Source organism: Leopardus geoffroyi, chromosome A1 (genome assembly GCF_018350155.1).
Source record: "Leopardus geoffroyi isolate Oge1 chromosome A1, O.geoffroyi_Oge1_pat1.0, whole genome shotgun sequence".
NCBI lineage: Eukaryota > Metazoa > Chordata > Mammalia > Carnivora > Felidae > Leopardus > Leopardus geoffroyi.
This window is the reverse complement of record NC_059326.1, coordinates 78,906,778-78,922,220: the sequence shown is the minus strand read 5'-3', so window position 1 is coordinate 78,922,220 and position 15,443 is coordinate 78,906,778. Positions and strand designations below refer to the sequence as shown.

The 15,443-nt window shown below is 42.9% G+C and overlaps 1 protein-coding gene across 3 annotated transcripts in view; it reads right to left on the bottom strand.

The window, feature by feature from the left end:
• Positions 1-15,443, bottom strand: part of MYO16 (myosin XVI) — a 607,799-nt gene that overhangs the window by 276,121 nt on the left and 316,235 nt on the right. For all 3 annotated transcript variants that reach the window (XM_045481946.1, XM_045481930.1, XM_045481937.1), the window contains exons 14-15: positions 13,893-13,998; positions 4,535-4,652 (exon numbers count right to left, since the gene is read on the bottom strand). In XM_045481946.1, the coding sequence (XP_045337902.1) occupies positions 4,535-4,652; positions 13,893-13,998 (224 nt within the window). The remainder of the gene's footprint in view (positions 1-4,534; positions 4,653-13,892; positions 13,999-15,443) is intronic.

The following is a 15,443-nucleotide window of genomic DNA, read 5'->3' as shown; positions in this document are numbered from 1 at the left end:
TCAATGAAGGAAACATGCAACGTCCACTCCACCTTAAAATTTGTAAGATAATGCTCCCTGTCCAATAAAACCCTCACCATTCTTTTAGAAATGTTGATAATTTAAGGGAACCTAGACTACCATAAAGTACAAAATCAACCTGTAACCTACATTTATTTGACCTAGTGTGAGGTGCAATAACCTTACTCAAATTTGATTTACTATTTTAGTGAACACTTAAAATTCAGAAGGCTTTTCCAGGGAACCCATTTGAATAATTCAGCTCTCTTTAAAATTTGTGTAAAGTAGTTTCAATTAATGCGTCTTTTATTTTTCTTTCAGAAAAGGAGTCTGGATAACAGATGTAATTGTTCAAAGGTATCACACTGGCTAGTAGCTTCTTCAAGTGCTTGGTGCCTCCTGTTTGGAGGTAACAATGAGGTTCCTTTTTTTTAAGTTTATTTATTTATCTTGAGAGAGAGAGTGTGTGAGGATAGGGGCAGACAGAGAAGGAGAGAAAGAGAGAATCCCAAGCAAGCTCTGCACTGTCAGCACAGACCCTGGTTCGGGGCTTGATCTCACAGACCATGAACTCGTGACCCAAGCCAAAATCAAGAGTCGGGAGCTTAACCGACTAAGCCACCCAGGCGCTCCAACCATGAGGTTCGTAACCTGAAAATCAGTTTAAGAAGTAAAGACAACATAACAGACCCCCTCTAAGGTGGTCTGGATTGTGCCCCACAGACGATATGCCTATGTCCTAACCCCAGGACTCGGGGACGTGACCTTGCCTGAAAGCGGGGTACCTGTCAATAGTCTTCAAGTTCAGGTGAGGTCCTGCTGGAGGGCACGGTGCTTCCAGACTGGCACGGCCCCCACTGTCTTGCCCATCCTGCTTCATTCAGGTACATGTTCTGCTGGTCTCCGTGGTCTACACTTTCTAGTTTACAAATAAGCCTTAGAGAGTCTCCGTGACTCGATCAAGGTCATAGGGCAGTGCTAAGGTTGGACCTAAGACCCAGGACTTCTAGAGTCTGAGCTCAGTGTGGAAACATCAGCTGCATGGGCTCTTTGGAGTCCACAGCCCCTTTACAGTTCTTACTACTTCTTACCATCCCCCCCATAGAGTTAGTTAGAGTTAGAGTTACTCCCCTAGAATCAGCCAGCCCTTCATCCATTTATTCTCTTGGCATTTATTGAACATTAACTCCACCAGACATTGTGCTGGACCCCGGAGATATAGCAGGGAACGCAGATTTACACTCTGGTGGGGAAGAGAGGCAGACAGACAGGTCTTAGCTCCTCGACTATCCTGCAAGCCTTCAGCGGCAGGACCCAGTCGAATTTACTTCTGAACTAACAACACGGCAGTATGGACACCTACATGTCCAATAAAACATCAAATAGATTTTTTTAGAAAAGACGAAATCGTATTGGAGCAGCACAGGTCCCGCTTCATTAAGACTGGTGTTTATCAGGGGAAGAGGAGAGAGGCGGGGCCAGAGCACCTGTGACCAGCCAGGCAGAGACCGGAGTGCGGGAGCCAGGAGCCAGCAAACACCAAGATCTGGCAGGAACCGTCAGCGGCTGGCCAAGGAGAGGAAGGACTGACTCCTAGCGACATCCGAGAGAGTACCATCCCACGGATCCCAGACTTCCGTTCGAAGTCACCGAGCCTGTCATGTTTTGTTAGAGTGGGTCCTGCCTGCAGGGTCACGCACTCTACAGAACCCCTTCCATGCTGACAGGCACCAGGAGACGACACACACTATGAAGTCACTCCTCGGGGTGCCAGAACCCTGCTCATCAGTTAGCAGGTGCTTCGTGGGAAGGCTCTAGAATGTGCAGAATCAGGCAGTGTCTCTAGAACAACGTCGCCCAGGTCCCCTCGAGACTGACTGTTGGGAGCTCTAGAGGGGTCTGTGCCTTCCCCTCCTGGAGCACCCCCAGCATGGGGCGAGAAGGTGGGGTGCATCACGAGGAAGGCGGGTGGGAGGGCCTCGTGATCAGGAAACGTACTTCCTCTCTGTCACATCCACCACCTCTGTGGAGCTCACATACAGACCTTTGTTCTCCAGACCCTCTCCACCTGGTGGCAAATATCTGACGGCACTTGGCCACGCTTCCTGAGACTTCTCCTTCTCAGTCTTGCATTTCTTCACATGCGCCCCAAAGGGCTTGAACGTTCTGTCTTCCGAGGCACATCCTCTGCACACATGGCTCACCATTCCCCTTCCACACAGGGAACAAGGAGCTGAGCTCCCATCTGCCCGCTCCGAGCCTCCCTGCTCCTTGTCATGCAGTCTCAGCCAGCACTGGCCCTGTTTGTCTAGCAGTACGTGTTGTGTTCTTAAAATCAATCAAAAAGGAACATAGAACCAGCAGAACAATCATTCTGCCAGATTTTTAACGGAACAGAGCAGGAAGCTACCAGACTAACAAGCTGGGGCGCCAGGGAGCAAATCAAGGATGCTAATGAGAAGCGGATGAGTGGGAAAACAAAACGGGGGTGCAGAGAGGTGGGGGTGCGCCTCCTTCCATGGAGGTCCAGCATTCCCAGGGGGCACCACACCTGGGCACCATTCTGCCGAAGGCACTCCACATTTGCACACGCAGTCCTGCACCATGCAGAAGACTTTTGGGTCAGGGAGAGCCCTGGTTCCCCCTGCGAATCACACTCCGGCCACATCACTGCTGCCTCCAAGAAGCCATGAGGGTGGTACCGTGGATGTGACGATGCTGGAGCATCCTGGGGCCCCACTAACAGGCGGCCGGTTAGTGCACTGCAGCGGTCCTGCTTCCCCTGCACATGCGCATATATATAGAGTGATCTTCTAAACTAACACTCCTGAAGGGGACATATTAGATTCCAGCCAGAAAAAAAAAAAAAAAAAGTCAACAAAATTAGTAATGGGCAACACCTGCAAAAGCCCCTTAGTGCCTCTCCACTTTGGTAAGGGGAATGCCGAATCCAGAAAACACAAGGTCATGGGAGTGATGTCCGGACAAGTGGTTTCTCCTCCAAGGCCCATGTGCATAAAAGCATGGCCAGCTCGACTCAGGCTGGAAGAAATGCCTCTCAAACTTGGGTGTTCATACGCACCACTGGGAATCTTGTTAAATACAGAACCCCAGTCGGTAGGCCTGTGTTTACGACGAGCTCCCAAGTACCCTGGAGTCACACACGGAGTGGACAGGGGCCGCCCGCAGCACCGGGGACTTCCTCCACCCCCAGCTCCAACCGCTGGGCCCCGAAAGCTCAGGGTTTACGCTCAGAATTGAAGAGGTCAGGCTGGGGGGCGGGGCGACACTCTCACTGCGGTGTGATAAAACCAAGACCTGAAAACCAGACTTTGAGGCTCAAGATATTTCTTGGCTGAGGTCTTCCTCAAATGGTGGACCTTCAAATATAGCTCTTTGTCACAGATTTTTCAAGACATAACATTCCTATTGCAGAACTGAAGCTGCTAACTTCAACATCTAAAGTTATCTTTTGTTACATCTTTTATACATTTTTTTCTTACCAAATTTCATTTACTAATAATGGATTTTGGCACTTACTGCAAAATGCAGGCTTTTTCTTTCTTTTTAAACAATGTTTATTTTTGAGAGAGAGAGAGACAGAGCACAAGCAGGGGAGGGGCAGAGAGAGAGGGAGACACAGAATCCGAAGCAGGCTCCAGGCTCCGAGCTGTCAGCACAGAGCCCGACGCGGGGCTCAAACCCAGAACGGCGAGATCATGACCTGAGCCCAAGTCGGAGGCTTAACCGACTGAGCCCCCCAGGCGCCCGAGCTTTTTGTTTCTAAGTCATGGTCCAAACCAACTTTTGTTTCTTGAAGCATACTTGAAAACACCAAATAGGACTGATCTCTTTCTAAAATGATTACACTTAGCAATTAATTGGTTGCTAACGGCTGTTATTAATGTTTTTACAATACTTGATTCTTCCAAGTGCATGGGCTCCCCACCTACAATTCTCTTAATTTGCCTGGATAATCTGTTTTCATTAGAAAACTGTAACATCTCAGGTGAATTCTAAATTAGTTTAATTTTAAATAAGGGCTTTTCATCAAGTACACATTAAATATTGAAGCCAAAAAATAAATAGTGTTCTTTGGCTTTAGTTGGGTGCTTATTTTGATGTTTTGATTTAATCCACTCATTTTAAAAATATACATTCACTTTTATTTAAAATAGACTTCAGTGTCTGTTTTATGAAGGAATTATTTACTCCAGTCATAATTTATTGTAATTGGGTGTGTGAGTCATTTCCGTGTTCAACAATTATGATCCATTTCAGCTGTTTTTCGTTGGGTTCCCGATTAGATAGTTTACACAAGAATCATCTTGAAAAAGTTCCCCTCACATTTCTGATATCCCTCAATTCACAAGAAGTTTTGAACTCATAACCTGACATCTCAGGTGTGCAGATAGCCACACACACGCACGCACACACATGTGCACGCACACTCACACTGTTGTCACCATGCCTGGAGTTTCTCTGCCCCCTGCTGGCAGCTCCTGAGATCTGCCTTTGTTAATGTTCTACTTACCTCCTGTTAGGTGTTTTTTCCTCTCGCAGAATTGTAGTTCAAAATACTTTATGAAACAACTGGACAGATCATTCAGAGTTGTCCTGGCGTGCCCAAAGGCTTCCAAGATGCATATGACCTGCAGAAAAATGGAAACATTTACTGAGCAACTCGTGTTTAAGAATAAAACAGGAATAGTAGCAAAGATCCAGGAATAGTCCAACATCCAGGAGGTTCTCTGTTGTTGGTATGATACCGTGTTGAATTTTTAAAGTCACTCTTTCTTCAACTGCAAACTACTGCCTCCTTCTGTCTCAGAATGTAGCTAATGTTAAGAAGGTAATGATACACAGAGGGTTTCATTTGGCTTTGCTATCTCTTCACACAAACATAATCAACTCAACACATGTTATTTGAGCTTTGAGACTTAATAAAACAGAAATGCTTTTGTGGTTTTTGAGGGAAGGAATTGGATTTAATATTGGTTCTTTTAAAACCAACAAATTAGGGGTGCCTGGCTGGCTCAGTTGTTTAAGTGTCTGACTTCAGCTCAGGTCATGATCTCACAGTTCATGAGTTCAAGCCCCATGTCGGCTCTGTGCTGACAGCTCAGAGCTTGGAGCCTGCTTGGGATTCTGTATCTCCCTCTCTCTGCCCCTCCCCTTTTCTCTCTCTCCCAAAAATGAATAAACTTAAAAAAAAATTTAATGCTGTTAACAAAGATCTTCAGATCAACCCTAACATCTGAAATTCTTAACATGTTTCCTTAAACCTTGGCTATAGGAAAATAAAACACCATTTCTTCTCACAATTGATTGTGTCTATGATAATGATGATGACCAAGTAATCCTCTAAAAAGTATGAAAATTTGGAAGTTTCAAAGGTATTTTTCTGTATCTTTCAAGTCATGGATGTTAAAAGCAGTTTCTGCATCAGCCGTACGAAGGAGCACACTAATTAATACATTACTTTATTGATACAGGGGGTTCTTTATAGTTTCTGGTGATTGTATTTTTTGAGAATTGTATTCTAAGTTTAAAAAAAAACCCAATTTTGCTGCTACTTTTTAACTTTCTGAATGCTGATCTACTAATGCATTCGGTTTACCTGGAAGCATTTCATATACTGAAAAATTATAAGATAATACTTTGAGCCTAATCACAAATCCAAAGTGCTAAAAGTGGTGGTACTAGTAAAATCTTCCAAAATATCTACCAAATATTGAACTTTTGGAGGAAACATGTTGATTTCGGTCTCTTAGTAATAACCTAGTTTTAAAGATCCTAACAGTTAATTGATAGTAGTGATGCCAGAAATGTATTCTGAAAAATAATCTGAAATGGTATTTATAAAGGCCCTGTTTTGTTTTGTTTGCTGCTTTTCCAGTAATTCAATATTAAACAAGCATATCATGGAATTGATAGTGTAAGTAAATCGCATTTTCAACATGTTTGTTATATCTAGTTTCTCTTCAGATTGAATAAATCTTTCACCCTTTACATTAAATAATTATTTAAAAATTCATAAAGAGGGTTAAAATGAATTTTTAAAAGTATTCTGGATTCTAGTTATTTTGGTGCTATAACTGAAAATAAACTGCTTTTTTGCTATTCTTACAGAGACATAAAAGATAATAACATTTGCCCAAACAGGAAATACAGGGTAATGGTTCAATACACGTTCTTTGTAGTAACAAGTAGATGTGTCCACATTTCACCTCTGCTAATGATAAATTATATGACAGTAAGCAAGTTTCACGAACTCCCAAGAACTGCATTTTCCTTTATTCCACCACAGGAATAACTCCTTCAGTGCTTATCAATGTCGGGTATACAAAGTTCTCAGCATTCAACAAACAACAAAGATGAATTTTATTTTTGTTGATAGTAGTAGAAAACATTCATTTTGTGCCAAGAATTATCCTAAAGTTTTATATATATAACATGTAATATGTAACATAAACAAAGTTATATATAAAATTATGTATACCATATACATGCACACATACAGGTACACATGTATGTTTATGCAGATATTTCTTTTAATGTTCATAACTATTGTCTCGGGGCGCCCGGGTGGCTCAGTCGGTTAAGTGTCCACCTTCAGCTCAGGTCAGGGTCTCACAGTTCTTGAGTTCGAGCCCTGCGTCGGGCTCTGTGCTGACAGCTCAGGGCCTGGAGCCTGCTTCAGATTCTTTGTCCCCCTCTCTTTCTGTCCCTCCCCGACTTGTGCTCTGTCTTTCTTGCTCTCAAAAATAAATAAAACATACCAAAAAAAAAATCTAGTGTCTCCATTTTATATAAAAGGACATTGAGAGATTAAGTAACTTCCCCAAGGTTCAGAGATTACAGATAGTGGAGCTGGAATTCGAACCCAGGCAATCTCTCTGCGAAATCAGCATGCTTAATCAGTGCATCACCAGGCTATGAGTGCTGGAATAACAATAAGGGAATATAAGGCATAATGTTATATAAATCTAAAACTATTGAACAAAGTGCAAAAGCTCTTATGGCAATCTTTCATTGTGTGCTGTTGGTCCATAATTCAAGCCTAAGATATTATTGGTTACACTGAAAAAAAAATTTTTTTTTTATTCTCAAGTTAGTTAACATGGAGTCTAGTCTTGGCTTCAGGAGTAGAAGCCAGTGATTCATCAGTTAAATACGACACCCAGTGCTCATCCCAACAAGTGCCCTCCTTAATGCCTGTCACCCACTTAGCCCATCCCGCACCCCTTCCCCTCCAGGAACCCTTGATTTGTTCTCTGTATTTAAGAGTTTCCTGGGGCGCCTGGGTGGCGCAGTCGGTTAAGCGTCCGACTTCAGCCAGGTCACGATCTCGCGGTCCGTGAGTTCGAGCCCCGCGTCGGGCTCTGGGCTGATGGCTCAGAGCCTGGAGCCTGTTTCCGATTCTGTGTCTCCCTCTCTCTCTGCCCCTCCCCTGTTCATGCTCTGTCTCTCTCTGTCCCCAAAATAAATAAACGTTGAAAAAAAAATTAAAAAAAAAAAAAAAAAAGAGTTTCCTATGGTTTGCCTCCCTCCCTGTTTTTACCTTGTTTTTCCTTCCCTTCCGCTATGTTCTTCTGTTTAGTTTCTCAGTTTCCACATGAGTGAAAACATAGGATACCTGTCCTTCTCTGACTGACTTATTTCACTTAGCATAATACCCTCCAGTTCTATCCACGTCCTTGGAAGTGGCATGATTTCATTCTTTTTCATCCCTGAGGCGTAAATAACGCTTTTTATCTTCAATTATCCACTTGGCCAATAGGTGGCACTAAGTAAATGTGTTAAGAGAAATACCAAAACACACACACACACACACACACACACACACACACACACAAACCAGCAAAACTGATTATTGTTCCACTGCTCACCTTAACTCTCAAAGAAAATCATGAAAATATGGTACAATAACAAAACTTTAAACAAAAATATAGGCAAAAGGAAGTATGTATATATTTCCTCAGTGGTCACTGATTCAAATTTTACTGGTATGATTTTTTTCGACTTACAACTGTGTGGGTTTTTTGGTTTTTTTCTCTAAGATTTTAATAGCTTTGCCACTAAAAGTTATGCACTATTATTATGATAGTAGTTAACCTATTGTATTTTCTAAGAGTAAAAACCTGTGTCTTCCTCAATAAAAAAAAAAAAAAAGGCTTACTCATGTGTACCACACTGTGCTCTGTAAAAAGCAGTTATTCAATAAATGTGTATTTAAACAACGTAAATGGAATTGAATGTCCCTTAAAGCTGAAAGTCATTTGGGGCAGAATTAGTGAAAAGTCCCAGGCAGTTGTTTTTTTCCCCCCAAACATGACATTTACGTTCCAAAAACCTATTGCCAGGGAAAAATCTCCTGCTTAACAGCTTGAAATCCAAATACAGGGATTAGAAACAACAGTCTGAACTGAAGGTAGCTGTTTTGAAGCTGTACAGGGGAACCGGAGCAATCTCCATGGTTGTAGGGTTCAAACCCGCTGCGTAAAACACAACCCGAACCGTGTTGCCAGGACAGAAGGTAAACCCGCGTAGACCTTTCAGGCAGGACAACTGGAGGAGGAGATTAAAATTCAGAAACATGACAGCTGTGTGTCCCTTACAAACACGTGTATGGCCTGTACGAAAGTATCCAGTCCTCTCGGGAGCTCAGTGCCAGCTCTCTAGCTCTCCAGACCCCACCTAAACCTGGTTCTTCCCTCTGTGCCCTCATGGGTCAGCAGGGAGCCAGCTCAGACCCCTTCACTTTGCTCTCTTCCTCCCCATACTCCAGGTTCTAATCTTCAATTATGTCATCGATGGAAACCACAAGGAAGATGCTCTCTTTTCTTCAGCTTTACATGACTCTGCTGACACCATCCCCCTGCGCCCTTCTTTTTACATCCCGTGTTCCCTATTTTTCAGTAACTGCTGATCCGAATAATCTCTAGTGACTGCTTTTCTTTCGCAGTATACTGCGATCCAGGGCAAAATTGTGTGGGCTAGACTCCCCAGGGGAGATGCCCTGTGTGTGTCTATTGCACACACAGCCCCACGTGGCCGCATCGTGGATAGTGGCTGCCGGCGTGGGAACCCACAGCAACATCACACCACCCAGTGTGGCCGAACTGCGTTCCTATTCAACTCACCCACCTCTCTCCTTTCAGGCCTCCTAAGGAAGTTTCCTTTCATCCCACCTTGGATTGAACTTTAAGCCTTCTACTGAATCTCAGCTCCGCAATCAAGGATGCTCTTTTCTATTCATCTCCTTAATCAGACTTTTCTTTCCCACAAGAAGTACTGGCCCATCCCTGAAATGTACAAAGTTTCACTGAACCCCTGTGATGTTATATTTACAGTCGATTCATATACAGTCATTAAATACTTGTATTTAATTCCCACTTGTACACCAGGGCGCTGTGCAAGAACTGTGGGTAAGTTTTGAGGTTGCTTTGAACACCAAATGATATTGGTCTGGATTGTAATTTAAAGGGAAGCCAAAAACAAAAAACAAAACAAAAAAAAACCACCCAGCATAACTGATATGAAGTTTAAGCCATACTTAATCCTGGGCGATGTTACCTTATGAGGCTAGGAATCACTTATTTATGACATCCTTAATTTGCATGAGAAATGAATAAAACAAACAAGTGAATTAGAAATGGTTTTCCTTGAAATTTGCATGGATATCATAATATTGATTCCCAGACGCTAACTGATTTGGAAGAGTTATATCTATCTAAAGAAATGCAACTTAGAATGTATTTACTTAAGCTAAACTGCGAAGCCAATTTACATAAAGTAATCTAGAATGCACTTTAGAAATTGCACAGCCTGCTCTTTCCAGAAGGATCATTTTAATAAACGATTGCTTTAGTCTATAACTTACAGTGAGGACCACTGTTCCTTGTCATTACACTTAGGCCAACAGCTCCTGGTATTCTGTTAGTTAACCTGAGTCTATTTGATAACTGTTCTTTAGAAATTCTCTAACTCCGCTATGTCTGTAGCAGTATATCACAATATATGAACAAAGATAATTATGGTATCCTACCCAAGTCAACCCAAAATGTTAAATTATTTTGAGCTGTGCTGTACAATTATGCAGGTTCTCAGTATATGGTTTGAGCTTAATAAATGGTTATGAGTTAGTCATTAATGAACACATATGTCACCATAGATATTCTTCACAAAGAAGGAAATCTCCAGAATCAGGTGTAGGTTTGGGAATCCGTAAGAGCGGATTTAATTCCTTAAGGACATCTTTTTCAAAAGTCGAAAATAGGAAAAAAATTACATTGACCTATCAACTAAATATACATTCCTCTCATTTCTTTTAAAACTATTTTTTTTTAATTTATGTGTTTTGAGATATAGAGAGCAAGGAGGGGAGACGCAGAGAGAGAGGGACAGAGAATCCCAAGCAGGCTCTCCGCTGTCAGTTAAGAGCCTGATGCGGGGTTTGATCTCAGGAACCACGAGATCATGATCCTGACCTGAGCCAAGATCAAGACTTGGGTGCTTAACCAACTGAGCCACCCTGGCCACCCAAGTTCCTCTCATTTCTAAATGAGGAATCAGATACTAAAATTTCTAGAATATTGGGGCACCTGGGTGGCTCAGATGGTTGTTAAGTGTCTGACTCTTGATCTCAGTCAGCTCAGATCTTGATCTCAGGGTCATGAGTTCAAGCCCCATATCGGGTTCTGCGCTGGATGTGGAGTGTACTTAAAAATAATAAATAAATAAATAAATAAATAAATAAATAAATAGATAAATAAATAAATAATAGATAGATAGATTTTTAAAAATTTTTAATGTTTTATCTATTTTTGAGCAAGCACAGGCAGGGAGGGGCAGAGAGAAAGGGGAAAGAGGATCCAAATCGGGCTCTGCACTGACAGAAGTGAGACCGATGTGGGACTTGAACTCTTGAACAGCAAGATCATGACCTGAGCTCAAGTCAGGTGCTCAACCGACTGAGCCACCCAGGTGGTCCAAAACAAAAATGTATTTAACAAATAAGATTTCCAGAGTATTCTCACGTGCATGCCACCATAGCAGATATCCCTTGGCCCACAGCGATAAGTTGAAAGGGCAGTGACAGAAAACCAAATACAAACAGCACAATTCTCACAGGGTGATGGGTTTCTACATCTTTATATAATGTGTGAACTTTTTATTTATTTATTTTAAATGTTTATTTATTTTTTAAGAGAAAGAGAGTGGGAGAGAGGCACAGAGGGAGGGAGATGCAGAATCCGAAGCAGGCTCCAGGCTCTGAGCTGTCAGCACAGAGCCCGACACGGGGCTCAAACTCACAAACCGTGAGATCATGACCTGAGCCGAAGTTGGATGCTTAACCGACTGAGCCACCCAGGCGCCCCAAACGTTTCAACTTTCAGATGGCTTTGTTTTAGGGAATAATCTAAGATAACAGCAGCTAAGTTTTTACTCCAATGTAATCAGACACTTTCAATATCAAGTCGCAGAATGAACTGGCAGGTATCTTTCTGCAAATACGTGCCTGGCAAGGCCGGTGCAGGGGTGATTGTGGAGGGGGAGGTGTGCACCTGTCAGGTGACACCAGCACACTTCCCACACCTTGCTATGAAATGTGCACCGAGAGAGGGGACTGGAACCACACTGCTGTCATGTGCATGACACACAGCACACGCAGCAAAACCTACGGGGTCCCGATGACGGACAAATGGTTTATCCATGTTAAGTTCATTTGCTATGTTTAAGTAAATGAATTGAGGTGACTTGGGATAATGAACTGTGTCTTAGGTATGCCGAAAATACTTCTGGATATCTTAAGCATGTACTCTTTCACGTGCCACATAGTACTTGAGCTCCAATTGTGTGGCGGGCTCTAAGACGGTGTCTCTGAATTCAAGGGACATGCACATGTCAGCCACTTAAGACATTGTTGAATAAATGAATGAGGGACAGAGGCCACATGGCCCAGCCTGGAGGGATACGTGTTCAAAGGTGGCTCTGGCAAGAATAGGAACAGGGAAACTCTATGAGGCTGGAGAACAGTGTTACCAGGTCAGATTGACGGGATACTGTGATCATGGGTGAAGCAAGGAGAGGCTGGCATCGAGGCCAAAGCCAGGTTTCCAGTGGGGCAATGAGAAAGTGATTGTGCCACTTATTTGATGGGTGGCCTGGGAGGAGAATGCTGAAGAAACCTGGGAGTCCCTGCGTCCAGCTCTGGACGTCTTAGGGACGCACACTGTGGGATATCCAGGAGGGCTGCTGGGCAGGGGTCTATGTGGAAAGAAGGGGAGCTGGTGGGGTTAGGATGAGGCGTGACAGCACATGGAGGGGATGGAATCATGGGATCGGAGAGCATGAGGAAGTGCAGAGCATAAGGCCCCGAGGCCCCTAAAGTAACAGGGCACACCTAAGGGAGTCTTATTTTTGTCTCAAGCATAGAATAATCATCATGAACTTGGGTTATTCTAGTTATTTCCTCTACAGTAATGAAAGTGGAAGGCTAGCTCTGCAGGTGGAGACCCCCAGGGCAGCACACTTTTGGGTTCTGATCATGTCCCGATTGGTTATTGATGGGCTGTCTTTCCACCCACTAGGGCGTCTGCCTAGCATACGTGTTCCCTGCAGGATCCTTCTAGCAACTCTTGAGTTTGCACTTCCCCTCTACTGTGGCCAGAGAAAACCTGCTAAAAATACCTACCAGGACTGTGTAAAAACAAGACACAGTCAGTGGTGAGCACCTTACAGGTGTATCCTTGGGTAAAATTCCCGAGCTTTATTGTGTGAAATTTCTGACCTTTATCTTCGCGGCTAATAGGCCTTTCTGGTTCCTCCTTGAACCCTGGAGATATTTTAGGTGGATGAAGTATCACCACAAGGAGTCTTCAAATAAAAGCAGGTGTTACTGAATATAACTTAAAATCAGTTTTAATTGCGTGAAGGGAGTCAAAAGTACAAACTCCCAGTTACAAGGTAAGTCAGTCCTGCAGCTGTAACGCACAGCATGGTGGCCACAGTTGGGAAAACTGCCGATTTGAAAGATGCCAAGCAAGTAAATCTTAAAAGTTCTCATCACAAGAGAAAAATGTTTAACTATGTGAAGCGATGGATGTTAATTAAAAAATTATAGTGATGATCGTTTTGCAATACATGCACATATCAAGTCACTATGTTGCATACCTAAAAATACCACAACGTACATCAAACAAGTCAATACTGGAGATGAACTTTTATTACCTGCCCCTCAATAGCATTAAGCTTTCTTGTTATCAATTCTTTTTTTAAAAATGTTTACTTATTCTTGTAAGAGAGAGAGAGAGAGAGACAGAACATGAGCAGGGGAGGGGCAGAGAGAGAGGCAGACACAGAGTCGGAAGCAGGCTCCAGGCTCCGAGCTGTCAGGACAGAGCCCGAAGTGGGGCTCGAACTCACGAGCCGTGAGATCATGACCTGAGCTGAAGTCAGACGCTTAACTGACTGAGCCACCCAGGTGCCCCTCTTGTTATCAATTCTTTTACATACTTTGAAACTTCACTATCACCTCTCGATAGTCCCCCACAAAAACGTGCTAATCGGGCCAATCCCCCAAAAGTGTCTACACACCGAGTGGCACTTTCTGTGTGAACAACAGTAATCTCTAAGTATATTACATGTTTTCAATCCAACTGTTCTGAGCAACTATAAAAAAGGAGGATGTATGTTCGAAATATTTTAAAATAAATCTTGAATGGCATTAATTTGCACCAGGCCTCAATCTTCTTTTTCTTTCCTTTATTTCCACAAACTTGGACCAATTAATGGTCAAGCTTATGGTCTATTATGATGTTCCCTTTTATTCACAAACTACAGGTGTCCCAGCTCAACATATTCTCTGACCCAAACAAGAAACTTACGTGCTTAAATTTGGAATCAAACATAGGCCTGCTGAAGCCAGATCTGCACATCAGGTGTCTCGTTATTTGTTTGCTGGCTTCAGACTTCCCCGATCCTCTCTCTCCACTGCCAGAAAACAGAGAAAACTCAAGTTTAGCATCTTGGAGAATGTAGCCAACAATTCAATGAGCAGCCATAATCCTGATACAAAGGTGGTGAGGGAAGGACGGAAGAACCTTTCCTGAGTGTATGGTATCATCTAACTCTTAGCTTTGATTTGCTCATCCGAAATATTTAGTACATGTGTACTCGGTCACGTGCCCTCTGTCATTCCAGACGCTGAGGCAGCATATGAATTTGATGAACGTCTGCCATCCAATGTTTTGTGCTCAGCTTTGTAAATGAACGTAAGTGAGCGGGACCCCAAGGGATGGCCTCTACAGTGAGGATGCATGTGTCCTGGAGCAAATGGCCTTGTAAAAGCTCTCTGAGCCTCCCAGGAAAGACATTACACCTTCCTTGGCCAGAGTTGACCAGGAGAGTAAGGTGCCTGGCACACGGCAGATCCTAAAATGGCCAATTGCCTCTTGAGGCTTCTGTCAGTCTGACGTTTCACGTTCTCCATTTTCCTTGAATCCAGGAAATAATAGTAACCAAACTTGTTATCTGTAGTGACATTTTTGATGTTTCTCAAAGCTCATCCAATTTCTATAAATAATTGTACTATATTCCTGACATGAGAGGATAGAAGATTATATAAAATTCCAATACAGTTATTACTTACTAAATACCAAAGTGGCCTAATACAAGATAAAGTGGTTAGTGCTTCCAGATAGAATGCTCAGGAAAAGTCTTTACTCATCTGATAGCTTAAAAATTAAAAATATATATATATATATATGTATATATATATATCTTTACTAGTGCTTTTTTGGGCTTCTCCCCTGATTATTTGTACTAATGAATTGGAGAAAAGGGTGTTTGCCAGAAAAGAAGCTGAAATGTATTTTTTTATCCAAGTCTCCAGCTGCTAACAAAATACTTCCCTTCCCTGCATCCGCGCCGACCATAAATATTTTAATGACTTTCAGACCACCACTCTGGCAGCCTGAGGGGAGCAGGTGCCAGAGGCGCACGCAAAATAAGGAGCTCCTTTTCTAGGTTCAAGGAAATTTGCTTGTAACCTTCTAATTTCAGAGCAGAAACAATTTAGATCACTCGTGATTGAAATTTCACTTCTACCCTTGTATTCGCTGTTATAAATTGGATGGTTTATAAACCTTGATTTTGTAGAGATTCTGCTCACATTTACGCAGGGTTGGATCTTGAAAACACCATTTTCCTTTTAAAAATGGCGCTCCTTCTTTCAGATGAAATTTACTAAGGGCCTACTATGTGCCGGAGTCTATGCCAGGCTGCAGAGCTCAAGAAGTGCATCCGTGGGCAATCCGGGGGCCATTATCCATCATCCGGGATGCTCTCCAATGAACACCAAGCACATCACGAATGCATATTCAAACTGCAATGGAGCACAGCAAACAATGTGCCAGCAGGTGGAAGAAACCAGGGAG